This window comes from Myxine glutinosa, chromosome 9 (assembly GCF_964187855.1).
Source record: "Myxine glutinosa chromosome 9, kmMyxGlut1.1, whole genome shotgun sequence".
NCBI classification, from domain to species: domain Eukaryota; kingdom Metazoa; phylum Chordata; class Myxini; order Myxiniformes; family Myxinidae; genus Myxine; species Myxine glutinosa.
Window position 1 is genome coordinate 104712937 of NC_136269.1, and position 19832 is coordinate 104732768.

The 19832-nt window shown below is 53.5% G+C and overlaps 1 protein-coding gene across 3 annotated transcripts in view; it reads right to left on the reverse strand.

The window, feature by feature from the left end:
* Positions 1–19832, reverse strand: part of LOC137435146 (LIM and senescent cell antigen-like-containing domain protein 1) — an 80195-nt gene that overhangs the window by 24267 nt on the left and 36096 nt on the right. For all 3 annotated transcript variants that reach the window (XM_068128673.2, XM_068128671.2, XM_068128672.2), the window contains exon 2: positions 2427–2586. In XM_068128673.2, the coding sequence (XP_067984774.1) occupies positions 2427–2582 (156 nt within the window). In that variant the 5' untranslated portion in view covers positions 2583–2586. The remainder of the gene's footprint in view (positions 1–2426; positions 2587–19832) is intronic.

Here is a 19832-nt window from a genome sequence, read left to right on the forward strand (position 1 = left end):
TTCAAGCTTCTGGAACAGCTCGGTCTCGCTGTGGATAGAATCAACAACCCTAATTTTCTGGCATCCTGCCTTGCTCTCCAGACTGTCTGGCCAACTCAACTCCTTTTGGAACCCAAGGCCAACTCCACTCTTGGCTTACTGACTTCCTCTACTCTCATAGCCAACGTGTGGCTCTCAACGGGACCCTTTCTTCCCCTCTCCCTGTCAAGGCTGGAGTACCGCAAGGCAGTGTTCTTGGTCCTATCCTCTTCCTAATATTCATCAATGGTCTAACTGACTCTCCCGAGAATCCTCCTTATGTCTTTGCTGATGACTATACTCTGCCGTGTCATCCCTCCAGCCTTTTCCTTCACTGCAGACGTTGACAAAATCACAATCTGCCAATCTGGTCAAACACTTGGAATATGTCTTTTAATCCTGAGAAATTCCACACCCTCAGTCTCTCTTTCCAAAAGGACTGTACCACAAACCCTCCCATCTACTTTCTCAACAACCATCTCGAAGAGGTTGGATCACTCAAACTCTTAAGGGTCTTACTCTCAGCTATGATCTCTCTTGGCCAAGCCACATTTCAATGTTTGCCTGCAGAGCCAGGTGCTGACTGAGCATCCTCCGTCATGGAAAGTCCTTCCTTGGCAAACCTGAGCTCCAATCCACTGACGAGGCTTTCATCTGCAGCTTGATGGAGTACTGCTGGGCTGGCTCCCCTGCCTCCCATCCTGCTCACCTTGACACTGTGGAAACCAAGGCCTTCAATATCATTGGAATCTCTCACGATGGAGCTGAGTCGATGGGCCTATCACTTCGCCATCGCAGAGAGGTCACTGGTCTCTCTGTCTTTACTTGCACCCTCTGCCCTCTCCGTGCGCTGTCCCTCCCCCCAAGTATCTGCAGGACACACACGGTCCACCAGCAACCTACTTCTAGTGAAACTGCCTAAATCCAGAACTACTGCTCACCTCCACTCATTTATTCCTCTTTTTCCCCACCTGTGAACCACCTTCCACACTCTTTTCAGCCTTATTCTTCTCTCCAGGTCTTCAAGACAGCTGTTCACCACCATCTCAAGTCATCCCCCATCCAAAGCCATGATCTCTTCGACACCCGTTAAACAACACCCAACCCTCCCAACCATTTTGTTGATGTATCCATCTTGTCCACTCCTTGTGTTCTTCCCTAACCCTCATCGTTACCTGCATCCCTTGCTTCTCCTTCTCAGTCCACCGTCTCCCTCCACTCTGATATTGGTGTTTCCCCTTTCTCCTGCTATTCCCTTTGCTATGTTGTGTCGTCTTCTGCTATGTATCCTAGCTCTTCCATGTGCCTAGACCTTGGATGAAAGAATAAATGCACAGTATATCCCAAACAAGGCCCACTGAATCTCAGAATAAATGACATAGCTTTTGGATTGCTTGGAAAAACCAAGGAAACTCACACATGCCCTTCAAGGAGAGCAATCTGAGTTTATTTTATTTGATGCACCATATTCTGTACAGAGCGTTGGTGCTGCCAAATCAGTTTCTTGGGAATGGTTATACTGGGTGGTTTGCCATTGCCTTCCCAGCATTTTTGGTCTGTGTTCCATCCTTTTAAATTACTAGTGCGTACCCGTACGTGCGGGGAGGTAAGTACGTGGACATACGTACGTTGACGTACGTACCAAAAATAAGGCCTCACTGTCCGGAAGTTCGCATATCGCAGTTACGATTAATCGCAAATTAGTTTTAATGGCCAATTCTTCAATTAGCGCCAACATATTTTGCCATTTTGCAATTTCATCGCAAGGAAAAGCACAAAGAGAAGAGAACAACAAACACACACGCGGTTCCTTCGCTGTAGCTTGACCGTACGTGCAAAAAAAAAATTACAACTTTCATCGTTCCTTCGGTCTTCGCTCTCGTCCTTCGCCGTCCTTCGCTCTCGTCCTTCGCTGTTCCTTCGTTCACGTACAAAACGTATGTGTTTGCTAAATAAATGGCCATAACTTGGTAACCACTTGTCCGATTAATAGCAAACCTTGAAAAGGCACATCCTCAGGTCCCCAGCAACATACCTGGCAAGTTTTACTTAGATCGGACCAGTGGTTGTCGAGAAACAGCGGTCACAGACATACACACAGACAGACACACAGACACACAGAGATTGCTTGCATTATAGAGAGATGAGCGTCAAGTAAGGAAGCTGCAAGTACCATTTTTAAAGTATTTGGTATGATCCAACCGGGGTTTCAACCAGACTCGGAGAGGACGCTCCTCTATGTGCGATATCAGTGCTCAATTTGTGGATGAGGGTCACCTGTTGTCGGGGTTACTTGTGAAGGGCATCCATATCCTACATATTAAAAGGCAACATTGCCAAATGCCCTCTATCTTAGTGACAAAAACACATCATGCAGGACAGAAACGTGCCATGATTGCTGGACCAACCTCGTAGAAGAGTCCATCAGGAAAGGGTTGGAAGCACTGGGCACAGACAAAGCACCCCTCGTGGTACAACTGGCCTTCACTGCTCACGATCCTCTGTGTCGAGGTGAATCCAGCTTGGCATCGCTCGCATGCCGCGCGGGACAGTGCCTCTGCCATGTGGCTTTGGGATAAATAGGAGGGAATGGTGGATCAGTCACTAACGTGTGTTTGTCAATGAGAGGCACAGAAAAGGACAATACCTGGATAACCATGCGGTCCCAGTCCTGCCTCCCATCACGCCCTCAAAGAGCAGATTTTAATCACATGTCTTATATTAATGTCTGCTGTAACTTCGAACCCTTAACTTATAAACAGGTACAGATTTATTTCAAATATTTTACAAAACAGTTTTTAAAAGGTTGGTCGGTTAGGGTTAGGGGTTATTCGAGTTTTGAAGTCTTTCTCCATTCTGCACATGTGATCATCACATCAAAGTAATTGCCAGCAGAGACAGACGGAGCTTGGAAACCAGGTGTTCGCTTAGCGGTTAAGATGGCTGCCTTAAAATCTTAGGGTATTGAGTTTGAGCCCATGACGAGAGCCGTTAAATGAACACCAGCTGGGTTCACTCAGCCTATCATCCTTCCGAGGTCCGCAAAATGAGTACGGTACCAGCTTACTGCAAACAGGGGGCACTGCATCAACGGCACAGCTTCGCTTCCAGAAAATGATGCAACCAGCAGCATGATTTTTTAAAGTGACATCATAAAGCTTTTCCAATGTAATCAATGGCAGAAATGGCTATTAAAGTATTACAAAGTTGTGATTTCCAACACTAACTACATGGTATTCATAGAATACTTATCCTGCACAGTCAACTTGGAGTGAGCCAACTCTCTGTTTTTGAACGTTATTTTTTCTTTGATCCAATATGGCTGCCAGACCACGTGAGCGATGACATCATAAATTTATATTCTCTAATATAATTGTTGCATATCTCACGCTCAATACATTTCAAACTGATCAGACTAAGCGTTGTCCCTCTCGAATTATGACGTCATAATTATGGCACCGATGACGTCATCACGAACAACACCTATTCCCCATATGGAGTTCTTTACAATGAGCCATGTTTCAATTTTTTCCATATAGCGGTTTTGGAGATATGGAGGTGCAACATTTTTCGATTTTTGGTGCAACATTTTTCGATTTTTCCAAGATGGCGCTTGTACCACGTGACCAATGACTTCATAATTATCATTAGAACAATTCTACAGGAGGAGCCGCTCATATTCTGAAAATTTCGTGTTTATCGGACTAACAATTGCAGAGGGAATTTTTTTTTTCATACTGATCAGATCAAGTGTTGTACTTGTCGAATTATGACGTTATAATGGAGGCACTGATGGCATCATCATTAACATATCTTATTCCCCATGGGGAGTACTTGACAATGAGCCATGTTTCAAGTTTTTCCATTAAGCGGTTTGGGAGATATAGAGGTGTAACGTTTTTCCAAGATGGCGTCCGTACCACGTGACCTATGACGTCATAAGTATCAGTAAAAAAATTCTACAGGAGGAGGCGCTCCTACGGTAAATTTTCATGTCAATCGGACCAACGGTTGCCGAGAAAATGATTTTTTAAAATGCAGACACGTACGGCACACGTCCGGCACATGTACGGCACATGTACGGCACACGTTCAAAACGCGATTGCTTAACCGCGCTTTTCGCTTCGCGAGCGCAGGGTAATAATTATGGAGAACGACATTACACTTTTCCACAACAACAGGGTTGTGAACATCTCCAATGGAATGAATCGTTAATCCTTCAATTCCATCGGTTTGCTTTTCATATTTTACTCTTTTTAAATTTCCTTTTACCATCCGTGCTGATGACGTCATATGAATCCAGATGCATGTGTATGGCTGAAGAGAACAAGGCTTGGCTGTTTGGGATATGCAAGGTCCCATGATGAGGTTTGGGAACAGCGACATTGGGATACCTTAATGTGGTCGTTTTCATTTCAGTGTTTATATCATCTTTACCCTGCGCTCGCGAAGCGAAAAGTGAGGTTAAGCAATCTACTGCGTACGTGTGCCATGTGCCATACGTGTGCCGTGTGCCGTACGTGTCTGCATTTTAAAAATTCATTTTCTCGGCAACCGTTGGTCCCATTGACATGAAAATTTACCGTCGGAGCCCCTCCACCTGTGGAATTTTTTTGCTGATAATTATGACGTCATAGGTCACGTGGTACTGGCGCCATCTTGGAAAAACGTTACACCTCTATATCTACCAAACCGCTTAATGGAAAAACTTGAAACATGGCTCATTGTAAAGAACTCCATATGGGGAATAGGTGTTGTTAACGATGACGTCATTGGACTCCAGGAACAGCTCCCTGAAGAGGAAACATGGCCGGTGGCTGCCCAGGAGAGACAACATGTGGTGCATCAGCTCCGACGGCATTGATCTCTTGCTGGGCGCTGATTTCCTCTGCGCCAACGGCCACATGCGCCCCCCCAGAATTCACTCGCATGGGCAATGTCAGTTTTCGGGGGGCCTTAACCACCCGGCCGAAACGACTGAGGACCCGAGCAGGGACTCTTAGCGGCTTGGCGGTAGGCGGGCCAACCGGGGACTTACCCGACGGGGGACGGCCCCGCCGTGGGGGTTGAGCCAACTGAGGGGGCTGGCCTAGGTCCAAGTGAGCCGGCTTGAGGTGGTCCACCAAAAGGTGGTCCGGTTTGCTGCCGATGTCGACCACGAAGGACTTGTCCCCGGCCTCCAGAACGCGGAAAGGCCCGTCCGTAAGGCGGCCGAAGCGGTCCCCGGTGTGCATCCTGGCAAACAAAGACGTACTCCGCTGTACGTAGATCTGGCGGGACGTGGGCCCGAGGCAAACCATGTTGAGACGTGGGCACTGGTGCAAACATCTTGGCATACTCCCGGAGAACTGACCGCTGACGGGCAGCGGACCAGGGGCTTGTGGTGTCTGGCATGAACTCCCCGGGAACCCGCAGCGGCTGGCCATAGACGAGCTCAGCGGATGAGGACTGGAGGTCTTCCTTAGGGGCTGTCCTGAGGCCCAACATGACCCACGGGAGTCTGTCGGCCCAACTGTCATCCCGGAGGATGGCCCTGAGAGCAGCTTTCATAGAGAGATGGAACCTCTCACACAATCCATTAGCCTGAGGATGATATGCAGTGGTGCGATGGAGCTTTACTCCAAGCCCCTGGGCAACAGCACCCCAGAGCTCTGAAGTGAACTGGGGCCCCCTGTCTGAAGAGATGTCTGAGGGAGCGCCAAAAAGGGCAACCCAAGTGCCGATGAACGCCCGGGCCACATCGGCGGACGTTGTAGATGTGAGCGGGACGGCCTCTTGCCACCTGGTGGTCCTATCGATCATCGTGAGGAGGTGGGTGAATCCCCGCGAGGGGGGGAGGGGTCCTACCAGTTCCACGTTAACATGGTCAAAGCGTCGCTCTGGCACTGGGAATGGCGCCAATGGGGCCTGGGTATGGCGATGCACCTTCGAGCGTTGGCACTCGACGCAGGTGTTGGCCCAGTCACGCACATCCTTCCTGAGCCTGTGCCAAACGAACTTCGCCGCCACTAACTTTTGCGACGCCTTCCTTCCCGGGTGAGAAAGACTGTGGACGGCCTCGAACACAAGCCGTCTCCAGCTGGTGGGTACGACGGGGCGAGGCTGTACCAAAGATATGTCGCACAGTAGTGTGGTGCCCGTGTCCTCGAACGGCACATCGGACAGTCGCAGCCCCGTGACCGCCGCCCTGCAGGCCTGGACATCCGGGTCGGAGCTCTGTTCGGCCCCCATGCGGGCTTAGTCGATGCCAAGGTGAAAAGCGCCAGCTATGGACCGGGAGAGACAATCGGCGACGGTATTGTCCTTCCCAGCAACATGTTGGATGTCCGTCGTGAACTCGGAAACGAAGGAGAGCTGGCATTGTTGACGGGCAGACCACGGCTCCGAGACCTTGACCAGGGCAAAAACCACGGGCTTGTGGTCCACAAATGCCGTGAACGGGCGGGCTTCCAACAGGTAACGGAAGTGTTGGACAGCTAGGTAGAGGCCTAGGAGCTCACCATCGAAGGTACTGTACTTTCGTTCGTTAGGGCGGAGCTGCCGGCTAAAAAAAGCAAGCGGCTGCCACGCCCCGTGAACCCACTGCTTGTGCACGGCACCAACCGCGTAGTCCGAAGCATCCGTGGTGAGGGCAATCGGTGCATCGGGCGACGGATGTGCCAGCATAGTTGCGCTAGCAAGGGCCAGTTTAGCGTCCATGAACGACTTGGCCATCTCCTCTGTCCAGTCAATGGTGCATTTGGTAGGCTTGCCCTTGAGGGCCTCATAAAGGGGCCGCATCAGCTTGGGCCACCCGGGGCACGAAACGATGGTAAAAGTTCACCATGCCCAAAAACTCCTGCAAGGCTTCGACGGTGAGGGGGCGTGGAAAACCCTTCACAGCCTCCACTTTAGACGGCAGTGGGACGGCCCCCTCCCTCGTGATGCGGTGGCCAAGAAAGTCAATTGAGGCCACCCTGAACAAGCACTTGGCCGGGTTAATGATCAGGCCATGCTGACTGAGGCGTTCAAAGAGCGCTCGGAGGTGAAGCATGTGCTCCGTCCTGGAAGCGCTGGCGATGAGGATATCGTCCAGGTAGACGAACAGAAATGGCAAATCCCGCAACACGCTGTCCATCAGGTGCTGGAAAGCCTGGGCTGCGTTATTGAGCCCAAAAGGCATACGGAGGAATTCGAAAAGCCCGAACGGTGTAATCACCGCGGTCTTAGGAATGTCCTGCGGCCAGACGGGGACCTGGTGGTAACCACGAACGAGGTCCACCTTAGAAAAAAAAACTTTACCGGCCAAGCGGGCAGAAAAATCCTGGATGTGCGGGATTGGGTAGCGGTCGGGGGTAGTGGCGTCGTTAAGGCGGCGATAATCCCCGCACAGGCACCAACCGCCACCCGGCACCCGGCTTCGGCGCAATGTGGAGAGGCGAGGCCCACGGGCTGTCGGAACGTCACACGATGCCAAGACGCTCCAACGTGTCGAACTCCGCCTTTGCGATAGCGAGTTTCGCCAGGTCGAGGTGTCGAGCCCGACAGGTGGGCTGGTGTTCGGAATGTGATGCTCCACACCGTGCTTGATGGCAACGGCCGAAAAGGTGGGCCGGGAACTCGGTGAGGAGGCGGGCAAACTCATCAGAGGTCGAGAGCGTGCACGCAAGCCTCGTTGAGGCGGACCCGCTCGGCGAGCATGGAAGAGAACTGAATGTCTCCACATTAATGAGCCGCTGATTTTTCACATCCACCAATAGGCCGTTGGCGCAGAGTAAATCAGCGCCCAGCAAGGGGGTGGACACCTTTGCCATGACAAAATCCCATGTAAACCGCTGCCCGCCAAAGCACAGTGCCACGGTCCATTTGCCAAAGGTCTGAATAGCACTGCCGTTGGCAGCTTCCAGGGCAGGGTCGTGACGCCCGGCCTCCCGGTCCAATGCCGATGCAGGTAGAACGCTCACCTGGGCACCTGTGTAGCAGAGGAAACGACGTCCGGAGTCGGTGTCCGAAATGAACAGCAAACTGCCCGAACGGCCGACGCTCATGGCAGTTAACGAGCACCGGCCACCCCGTTTCCCGACTCGCTGAAGCTGCAGGGTGGCCTTGGCCTTGGGCCCAAACTTTGCGTGGTAAAAGCACAAGGCTGGGGCCTTCCGCCGCTGGGCCATAATGGCGGCCGCCACGGTGTCCGCCAGTGGCGCAGGCTTGACGGGGCCAGGGTCCAATGCCGCTGCACTACATTAGTGTCTGGCAGAGAAAAACTTGTCTGCTTCCCTGGCCAGGGCGCGGAAATTCTTAACGGGCGAGTTGGCCAAGGCTGACCATACCTGTCCTGGCAGCTGCTGCAGGAACAGCTCCCTGAAGAGGAAACATGGCCGGTGGCTGCCCAGGAGAGACAACATGTGGTCCATCAGCTCCGACGGCTTTGAGTCACCCAGCCCGGGTAGAGAAAGAAGTTGGCGAGCGCACTCAGCCTCAGTGAGCTCGAAGGTTTCGAGCAGCAGCGCTTTTAGCGTCTAGTACTTGCCGCCCTCCGGAGGATCCTGGAGAAGGCTCACCACCCTGGTCGCAGTGGAGCTGCTGAGCGCAGACACGACATAATAATACTTTGTGTCGTCGGCAGAAATTCTCTGAATGGCGAACTGGGCCTCAGCTTGAGCGAACCAAACAGCAGCTTGTCGTTCCCAAAACTCCGGCAGCTTAATCGAAACTGCGCTTGTCGCCATGTTCGTTTGAAGCCCCCGAAAACGTTCGGGAGCAGTCGGGGTCACCAATGTAGGAGTTGCGGACAACAAGAGGGCGAGACACTTCTTAGCTTGTTCAAAGCTCCTTTATTCCAACAGAACTGAATCCCGACCGGAACTCATGCATCTTACTATAATTCACCAAATGTCTGTCTGTCTGTCCGTTAGAAGGTACCGTAAAAACTGCTGAACCGATCGCAAATATATTTTCAGTGGGTAATCCTGGGATCCCCAGGAGTAAAATAGGCTATTTAGTTTTCCCAATTTCAGCTTTAGTCTCCAGCATTCTCGGGTTTGGACTCCCGCATAACATTCGCGTTCGCACGACGTTCATTGTGACGTCTTCTTACGTCGAGCAACGGTACCTGCCCTATGGGCGGGGCTTCAATTGGGAGGCCCAAATGAAAAGGCTAAATATCGGAAATTGAAGCCTTTTTTTCTTTTAAACGATTTATATAAACATCCGTCATGCGGAAACGTCATGCGGGAGCAAGTATCAGCAGGATGTGGCAGTGTGGGAGTCCACGTTTGCACCGATCGCTGCACCGTGTGCCGCACAAACGGCTGCACCGATCGCTGCGCTGTGTGCCGCACAAACGACTGCACCGATCGCTGCACGGCTGCATCGATCGGATGTGGCATGAAGGACGATATGCACTTCGGCATGAAGGAGGATCAGATCTAACAGATCGCTGTCTCCATCGATCTTGCCAAGGCCGTAACACCTATCGGCTCAAAATCCTTTTAACTGTTGATTTGGTACAGTTACACGTATCGGGAATGTGGTACACGTATCGGGAGTACATACGACATAGCGATTGTGAACACGATTATCGATCACGATTCACGATCACGATCATCACGATCATAGTGTATCGATCACGATTTGAAAGACGATGGAATAATATTTACCGATATGAACAGTGATGTGGCTTTTATTGAAATTCTAAAGATACCGTTTAGATTTTGATGATTTGCGTGTGATATGATTCAACGGATGTTTATATGAATCGTTTAAAATAAAAAAGCCTTCAATTTCTGTTTTTTTGCCATCGCCATATGCAGATTCGCCACGGTCCCACGATCGATGTTTCTCTACATGAACGTACCCGTTTGTTTGCGAGCAGGTACGTTTTTCATGGAGGTCCTTCACGAACTTGCTGTCCATGTCTGAGGTGCAGCTGAAGGTGCAACAGGAATGTGGAATTTATTGGTTTCATGCTTTAGCATTCACCGTATCTGCATTGTCTGTTTGCTTCTGGCCTCCCACCCGTGCGTAGCACGGATATTTCTCTAGTCTTTTATAACACGCAAAAACCCTCTTAAGGGGGCGTGGCTCCAACCACCGAGCACACGCCACGCCCATACCATCAATAGCCCCACTGGTCCCGTGCCTGTGGATTATGTCCCAATGGGGGTAACCCCCACAACGTCATAATTCGACAGGGACAATGATTAGTCTGATCAGTTTGAAATGTATTGAGCGTGATCTATGCAACAATTATATTTGAGGATATAAATTTATGATGTCATCGCTCACGTGGTCTGGCAGCTCACGTGGTCTTGGATCAAAGGAAAAAAAATGTTCAAAAACAGAAGAGTAGGCTCGCAATAAGTTGACTGCGCAGGGTAAGTATTCTATGAATACCATCTAGTTGCAAATCTGTTTTCATGTACAGTTATTGTAATATAATATAGTTTTGTGGGACTGTAAGGATGACCTAGGCCCTAGGAACATACTCGCCTCTGGGCTGTTTAGTCTCGGTTCGAATCCCGACCCAGCTATAAACTGTCATCCGGGTGTTTCACAGGCAGAATGCTCCATCAATGTGTGCGCCGTCCCTCGGATGGACGTTAAGCTGGTCGTCCCATCTGCCAGCATCAGTTAGTGGATGTTAAATTTAAGGCCAGTGATGACGAATTTAATAAACTTAGTCTTGTGGTGCTGTGCACACACGACTCGATTGCCAGAGAGGTAGGCCACAACGCGTGGATACAAACAAGAGTCTTTATTACAAGCTCGCATATCAGCACTGGGCGGGCTCGAGCTTAGAGCCCGCATATATGTCCCGAGGCCACGCCTTGCCCCCGGGCGTGGCCGATCGGCCGAAAGGCGGGGCATGTATTAAAGTTCCCCGCCTGGACGCTCGCGCCACCCACTGGTGCGCGGAATTATTGACCCTTGTGCCCGCCACACACGCCCGACCAGAATTCCCGCGCACCTGAAGGGTGAGCTTGCAGGGAAGCCGGATGACCCGGCCGAAACGTCCCCTGGTGATGCGTGCAGGGCTGGGGGGTAGCGGGACGGCGGGGCTGGGGGGGGGGGTGCCAGGGGTCTGACCGCCGGGGGGTGGTCCAGATCGAGGTGGGCTGGCTTGAGGCGGTCCACGGAGATACGATCCGGGGCACTGCCGATGTCCACGGTGAAATGTTTGTCCCCGGTCTCCAGCACGCAGAAGGGCCCGTCGTACGGGGGCCGTAGCGGTGCCCGGTGGGCGTCGTGCCAGACGAAAACGTACTCCGCCGTGCGAAGCTCCGGGGCGACGTGGGAGGACGGGCAACCGTGGTGTGCCGTCGGCACCGGGGTGAACCTCCGGGCGGTCTCCTGCAGGGTGGAGTGCTGTTGCGCCGCGGACCAAGGAGCCGTGGAGTCGGGGATAAATTCGCCCAGTACCCGCAGCGGTTGTCCGAAGACCAGCTCCGCCGAGGACGCGCGCAGGTCGTCCTTGGGCGCCGTCCTGAGGCCCAGCAGGACCCAGGGGAGCCTATCAGCCTAGCTGCCGTCGGGGAGGCTGGCCCGGAGCGCGGCCTTCATCGAGCGATGAAAGCGCTCACACAGGCCGTTGGCCTGGGGGTGGTAGGCCGTGGTGCGGTGTAGTTTCACCCCGAGGCCTTGCGCCACCGCGGCCCAGAGCTTTATTATTACTCCAGAGCTCCAGAGCTCTGGAGCCCAGAGCTTTATTATTACTGGGGGCCGCGGTCGGACGAGATGTCCGAGGGGGCACCGAACCGGGCAACCCAAGTGGCGATGAAGGCTTGCGCCACATCAGCCGCAGACGTCGCCGCCAATGGCACGGCCTCCGGCCACCGTGTGGTGCGGTCCACCATGGTGAGGAGGTGGGTGAACCCCCACGAGGGGGGCAGAGGTCCCACCAAGTCGACGTGGACGTGGTCGAACTGACGCTCGGGCACCGTAAACGGGGCCAACGGGACCTGGGTGTGGCGGTGGACCTTTGCGCGCTGGCAGGCGAGGCACGTCCTGGCCCAGTCGCGGACGTCCTTCCCGAGGCCATGCCAGACGAACTTCGCCACGACGAGCTTCTGGGAGGCCTTCGTGCCTGGGTGGGACAGGCCGTGGATGGCGTCAAAAACCGGGCGCTGCCAGCCAGCGGGCACGATGGGGCGAGGCCGGCCGAGGGAGATGTCGCACAGGAGGGCCGCGCCCGCGACGTCGAACGGCACCTCAGTGACGCGGAGGCCCATGACGGCGGTCCGCAAGGCCTGGACGCCTGGGTCGGCGGTCTGGTCCTCCGCCATCCGGGCATAGTCGATCCCGAGGTGGACCGCGTGCGCGACGGACTGGGAAAGGCAATCCGCCACCGGGTTGTCTTTACCCGCGACGTGACGGATGTCCGTTGTGTACTCGGACACGGCAGAGAGGTGACGTTGCTGCCGGGCCGACCATAGCTCGGCGACCTTGGCCATCGCGAACACAAGGGGCTTGTGATCAACGAAAGCCGTGAATGGGCGGCCCTCGAGCAGATGGCGGAAGTGTCGGACCGCCAGGTGGAGCCCGAGTAGCTCGCGGCCGAAGGTGCTGTAGCGGCGTTCGTGCGGGCGAAGCTGCCGGCTAAAAAACGCCAGGGGCTGCCAAGCACCACGCACCCACTGCTTGTGCACCGTGCCCACCGCGTAGTCCGACGCGTCGGTGGTGAGGGCGATCGGTGCATCGGGCGCCGGGTGCGCCAGCATGGTGGCATTGGCCAAGGTCAGCTTTGCGCCCACAAACGCCGCGGCCATCAGCTCCGACCAGGCGATGTCACCTTTGCCCGCCTTCCCCCGGAGGGCCTCGTGCAGTGGGCGGAGGAGCTGGGCGACGTGGGGCACGAAGCGGTGGTAAAAATTGACCATGCCCAGGAACTCCTGGTGCCCATTGATCGTGCGGCGGCGCGGGAAATCCCTGACCGCCTCCACCTTGGCCGGTAAAGGGATGGCCCCGTGCCTGGTGATGCGGTGCTCCCAAGAAGTCGATGGCGGCGACGCCGAAGCGGCACTTTGCGGGGTTGATGATCCGGCCATGCTGGCCCAGGCGTTCGAAAAGCGTGCGGAGGTGGAACAGGTGCTCCTCCCGGGACGCGCTCGCGACTAGGATGTCGTCCAGGTAGACATAGATGAAAGGTACGTCGCACAAGACGCTGTCCATGAGCCGCTGGAACGCCTGGCCCGCATTCTTCAACCAAAAAGGCATCCACAGGAACTCAAAGAGGCCGAAAGGGGTGATGACGGCCGTCTTTGGGACATCGTCCGGTTGTACGGGAACCTGGTGGTAGCCCCGGATGAGGTCCACCTTGGAGAACACGGTCGTGTTTGCCAACCGGGTGGAAAAGTCTTGGATATGCGGGACCGGGTAGCGGTCGGGGGTGGTGGCATCATTGAGTCGGCGGTAGTCACCGCACGGCCGCCATCCGGCGCCGGGCTTCGGCACAATGTGCAGAGGAGAGGCCCAAGCGCTGTTGGAGCGCCGCACGATAACCAGCCGTTCCAGCATGGCGAACCCCGCTTTCGCCACGGCGAGCTTCATGGGGTCGAGGCGGCGTGCCCCGGCATAGACCGGCGGCCCGACCGTGGGGATATGGTGCTCCACCCCGTGTTTGACGGCCACCGCTGAAAAGGTGGGCCGCGTGAGGGCCGGGAAACTGGAGAGGAGGCGGGTAAACTCGTCCGCTGCCGGAAGCGTACAGACTAACCTTGCCGGGACGGAACCTTTCAGCAAGCCGCTTGGCAAGCCGCTCGATGAGCCGCTCAACGAGCCGCTCAGCGAACAAGCGAGCGAGCTGAAGGTTTCGGCCTGGATGAGACATCTGCGCTTAACGTCGACCAACAGCCCATGTGCACATAGGAAGTCCGCGCCGAGCAGGGCCATTGGCACGCTGGCGGTGACGAACGACAATTGAAAGCGCTGCCCTCCAAACCGCAGTGAGAGGCAACACTTCCCGAATGTGCGGATGGGTGTACCGTTGGCGGCAAGCAAAGCGGGGCCCCGGCCCGCGGCTTGCTTGTCGGACGCGGAGGCAGGGAGGACGCTTACCTGCGCTCCCGTGTCGCAAAGAAAACGGCACCCGGATGAGGTGTCCGTGATGAATAAGAGGCTGCCGGAATGGCCGACGCTCATGGCCGCAAGTGAGCGCCGGCCCGGTCGTTTCCCGACCCGTCAAAAGAACACGGCGTGCGACACGTTTTAGCCTTGCGGCCGAACCTGGCATGGTAGTAGCACCAGGTTTGCGGCGGTGGCCCCCGCGGCGGCCGTGCCGGCGGCGGTGGTGGTGGCGGCGGTGGTGGTGGCGGCGGCGGTGGTGGTGGCGGCGGCGGTAGTGGGCGGGGCGTAGCAGCGGCCACGAGGGAAGCAGGGGGCGCTGTAGCCTCCGCGCCGGGATCCACTACGGCAGCACCGTACACCGACCGCGTGTCGCAGGCCGCGAAATACTTGTCGGCCTCTCCAGCCAGGGCACGGGGTTCCGTTATTTTGGAACCGGCCAGCGCGAGGCACACCTGTACAGGTAGCTGGCGTAGGAAAAGTGCTCGGAATAAGAAATCCGGGCGCTGGTCTCCAAGCAGGGACAGCATGAAATCCATCCGGACGGATGGTCGTGTGTCGCCGAGGGCGGGAAGGTCCAGGAGGCGGTCGGCACGTTCGACCTTCGTGAGCCCGAACGTGGTGAGGAGGAGACGTTTGAGTGCCTCGTACTTGTGGTCGCCCGGCGGGCGCCGAAGGATGGACACGACACGGGCGGCAGTGCCGGGCCTGAGGGCGGCGACCACGTGGTAGTACCTGGTCTCGTCCGCCGTGATGCCCCGGAGTTGGAATTGAGCTTCGGCCTGCACAAACCAAACGTCGGCTTGCGCTTCCCAAAACTCCGGGAGTTTGATTGCGATGGCGTTGGTAGCCATGGCGCGTTCGGGGGTCAGCAACGGCTGAACCAATCGGGGTCACCAGTGTGGTGCTGTGCACACACAACTCGATTGCCAGAGAGGTAGGCCACAACGCGTGGATACAAACAAGAGTCTTTATTACAAGCTCGCATATCAGCACTGGGCAGGCTCGAGCTTAGAGCCCGCAGGTATGTCCCGAGGCCACGCCTTGCCCCAGGGCATGGCCGATCGGCCGAAAGGCGGGGCATGTATTTCAGTTCCCCGCCTGGACGCTCGCACCACCCACTGGTGCGTGGAATTATTGACCCTTGTGCCCGCCACAGTCTCGTACTCCTGCCCTTTGTGCAAGAAATGTGGACTTCCACAGGGGAACCTGATAGGATGATCAACGTCAATCCACTTTTTGAGAGTAGCCATTGAAATACAACTTCCAGCAAGATGGAATGGAATTTAGGAGAACCGGGAAAACCTAATTCTTGTGCAAATCAGCAAGAATATAGATTATCGCAGATATAGTATCCCACCCAATATGTGGGAATGATAACACTGGTTCCCAACCCACTGGGGCCTGCATAAGGCAAGCCAATGGTGAAGAACAAGCCCATGCTAACAGCAGGGTTGAGGGACAAAATAGAGGGAGACTTGGAGGGACAAGGAATGAGGGAAAGAATGAGAGCAAGGGGTGGATACAAGGGGGCGGACAAGATGGATACAGCCGCAAACTCTCAATCAACGAAATCATCATCATCATCATCATCATCATCCAAGGCCAAATCCACACTTGGCTTACTAACTTCCTCTGCTCTCATAACCAACGCAGGACTCTCAACAGGATCCTCTCATATCCCCTCCCTGTGAAGGCTAGAGTACCCCCAAAGCATTGTCTTGGGCCCATTCCCATTCCAAAGCTTAATCAACAATCTTTTCGACTCTCTAGGAAATCCTCTTTATGTCTCTGCTGATGACTCCATCCTCTGCCGTAACTTCCCTCATCCTTCAGATAGGCAGACAGCAGCTCATTCTACACCAACAACATGTCGTTCAATCCTGACAAATCTCACATTCTCACTCTGTCTCTCCGAAAAGATTGTCTGGCAAGTCCTGCCATATACTTCTTTAACAATCATCTTAAAGAAGTTTAGTCACTTAAAATTTTGGACCTCACCAACAGCCATGATCCTTCTTTGGAAAACCACACATTTAAAGTTGACCTCCAAAGCCAGTCGCCGACTCCATCTTGCAAATCGGACCTTTAATCAATTTACAAAGGCTTCATTTGCAGCTTGATGGAGTACTGCTCTCCCCTCTGGGCTGGCACTCCTGCCTCACATCTGTCTCTCCTGGATTCTGTGGAATCTAAAGCTCTCAAGATTACTGGAATCCTTTTTTTTTTTTTTTAAGATCACGGCTCATAGAAGAGGTGAATGATAGAGAGGTGACAATGATACAGCGATGGAGGAGAGGGAGAAGACATACAAGCTGGGATAGAGATATGGGGAAGCAATGAACATACATGTAGCATAAGTTGAGACATACAGACAGGATAAAGGTAATTAAATAGGCTGAGTATACAAGGAACATGTATGCAGACTGGAAAATCGGACCAAGTAAATATGGAGACATGCAGGTGGACAGGACAGGAGAGTCAATAAGAGGAGAAAATATTGTTATGTCAGGGGGGTAGAGGAATATCTAGAGCCAGGTAGATCTGCATAGGTAGGTACTCGACTGTCGTGATAGGGAATCTACCTGTAATAAGTTCTGTATGTAGCCCGGATGTCGGAATAAGTGCTATCTGTGTCCCCGCCACGAGGGGGTGCGGCATGCTAATTGGTACAGGGATTATGGGTAAAATTACCTGGTTTGTCGTTCTCTCTGTGAGCAATGCAGTGTCCATTAGGGCAACGCAATCATATAGACACTTAGATAGGTCCCTTAGTGCACACATTAATTAATTCCCCTCCACCACAATGACTTTGGAAGAGAACAGGCAGGAAGCCAGATCGGGGCACCACCGCATGGGGCCGCAGCCAGCCACACCACCAGCTGGCCTAGCAACGAGCATCGTGTAAGGCAAGCAATAGCCATGCCTAGGGAACGTGTGATTGGTTGGTGGAAGGGAGCAGCGCACTGATTGGCCACCGACCGTGGACACCTCGGCCAATCAGTACGAAAGGCACGAACACTCGACCAATCAGGGCGGGAAGCGCCAAAACATTACTTAAAAGCAGGTCGCTAGTTGGAGAACAAGTGCCGGTGACGTGAAAAGGCGGGAAATATCACAAAGAAGGGAGGGACTGATTGGAACGTGCCAGAATTGACGTCAGGCCACGGGAGACAAAACGGGTGGTTCGCGGGCATTTTCCGCTCTTCACTCTGGGTTCTGTGCGGGTGCTTGTGCTTCGGTGTGTTCGATTCTGGGGCTTCCTCCCTGCGTTCTTCCCTGTTCGGTTATGGTCTTCTTCCCTGCATTCCTCCTGGCGTTCTTTCCTGGTGGTTCGTCGTCTTCGTGGTGTTCTTGTCGCGCTGCTTGAAGTGGTGCTCGGTGCTTGGAGCGGTGCTCGGTGCTTGGAGCGGTGCTCGGTGCTTGGAGCGGTGCTTCGAGCTTGGAGCGAGGCGTGGTGCTACGAGCAGACGGGACCTCCCGTGCGACCGACGTCCCGGGCATGAGCGAGGCGGACGGAGGCCTGCTTCACGCCAACATCGGAGCCGGACGGAGCCTGACCAACATCACACATACAGCCTGAGATAAGATTGCACCCACGAATGCACAACATGACGATTCTTTTATTTAATTCATTCTCCCATTGTCTTGTATTTGAAATCTGTGTGGGGACGTCCCAATTTAGAATTAGTTTTTCCGTCGCGTTCTTTGTATCGGGTTCCGCATAATAAATCTTTATTTTTGTACATTTTACCCCGGATTCCCATTTGAGTTCATTTCCCTGCAGGATCGAGGGCTGCCGTTGGGGCGTCAGGTAAGAGCTTGCCGCTTCTTCCTCTTCATTCTTCCTCCTGTGCTAGCGTAGTCGAATCCGTGATTGATCGTCGCCTCCATTTAAGTCCGTTTGGGTCATCATCAAGTGAGTATTAACCGAGGGATTCGCGCGACAATATCAAGAATAGGAACAGATGATAATGAGATGGTGTTTGGGAGGATTTTGCACAATATACACAGGCAATCTCCTCCGTGAGCCTCATTTTCCGCTATTTTACAAGATTAACGAGAAGTACATGATTAAACAGACTCAGGAAGGGGATCGTAAGAAGAGGAGGAGGGACAAAATAATGGAGTTGACTATTTATCTTGGATTCGCGGAGGGTAACCAGGATTGTGTTGCTGGATGAGCCGGTGTGGCTTGATCAGGTTTGTGAGGCACAAATAGTTTGTGAGAGTAGGTGGAACAAGACCATATAAATGAGCTGATAGACTAATGTTAGGTCACCGACTTGTCTGCGTTGGAATTGGATGAAGAACAAGCTTGCACCTCAGCCGACTGTTGAGCAACTCCAATTGGCCTGAACGACTGGGATTGCAGCGTTTCCAGGAACCCATGAATATTGTTGCGGATTTGAGAATCCTGTGTTTGTAAATACTAGGGCATGCCCGTACTATATATATATCTAAAATTATATCCCCCCCCTCTATTTACATGGAATGGTTTGGTCCATTCGCAAAGCCAAAGGCAAAGCGAACGGCTTGCGAGTACGGTGACAATCCCCCCCCTCTATTTACATCAAATGGTTTGGTCCATTCGCAACGACCACAGAACCCCCCCCCCCCCCCCCTCTATTTACATGAAATGGTTTGGTCCATTCGCAACGCCAAAGCGAACGGCGAACGGCTAAATCGCCATAGCTCGGTAACTACTTGTCCGATTAATTTCAAACCTTGAAAAGGCACATCCTCGGGTCCCCAGCAATATACCTGGCAAGTTTAAAGTATATCGGACCCGTGGTTGTCGAGAAACAGCGGTCACAGACAAACATACAAACATACAAACATACAAACATACACACAGAGATTACTGGAATTATAGATAGATGACCCTCTAATAGTAATTCTTGTAAATACCTCCGTTTTGTGTGAAAGGTCAAAGGTCGTCCTTTTAGTTAGTCCATCGCATGCACGTAGAAAATCATAGACCTCTCTATAGTTATTTCTTATTCTATGTCAGTATAAGGCTCTGTTTCCCATTAGTTGACACTGCATTGCACCGAATCGAATAAGATAGGATCCCTCCGACACCCCCATGGCCTCCTAAAAAGCGCCAGCACCGCGAACACCGTTGCATTGGGTGGGGTTATTGGCATCACCATCGCCCCTTTCAATTGCCAACTGCATTTGCCTCCATTACGCACGTGGTCAAGCCTCGGAGAAGAAGGGGGAGGAGCTACATTATGGGCGTGGCCCACACCTCGTCATCAGAGGGTGGAGCCAGGAAAGCCCTTGCCGACCAACCAAGGATGAGTGGGTATGGCTCAAGAGGGTGGGGTTATAAAACCCATTGCATCAGCCCCCACCAGGAGAGATGCGCGCAAGAGTTCAGTGGAGGGACTGCTTGGTGAAAGAAGTGAAGGACGAAATCATTGAGGGAGCCAGAGAGTTGAAGGAGCCCGAATACTCACAGCTCTGGGAAGGGAGACGCTGTTGCAACCAGCCTTGCCACGACAAGCTCCGACGTGTTGCTGCGAGCATCCCGGCCGTGAGGACCCGAGTGTGGAGAGTCGGCGGCTGCTCGCTCCCGGCCCAGCCCTTCTGCAGTCCCACCTGAACCTTCCTCTCCTTCCAGCCATTCGTTCCTGCCTTCATCCCCCACTCGTGTAAGTCTGAATGTCGTCTGTTTGTCTGTGTTGTCCCTTGGAATAAGTTAAGCTTGTATAAGTAGAATTGCACTGTCTTCTTCTTCTTCTTCTGTAAATTATTTTCGTATCTTT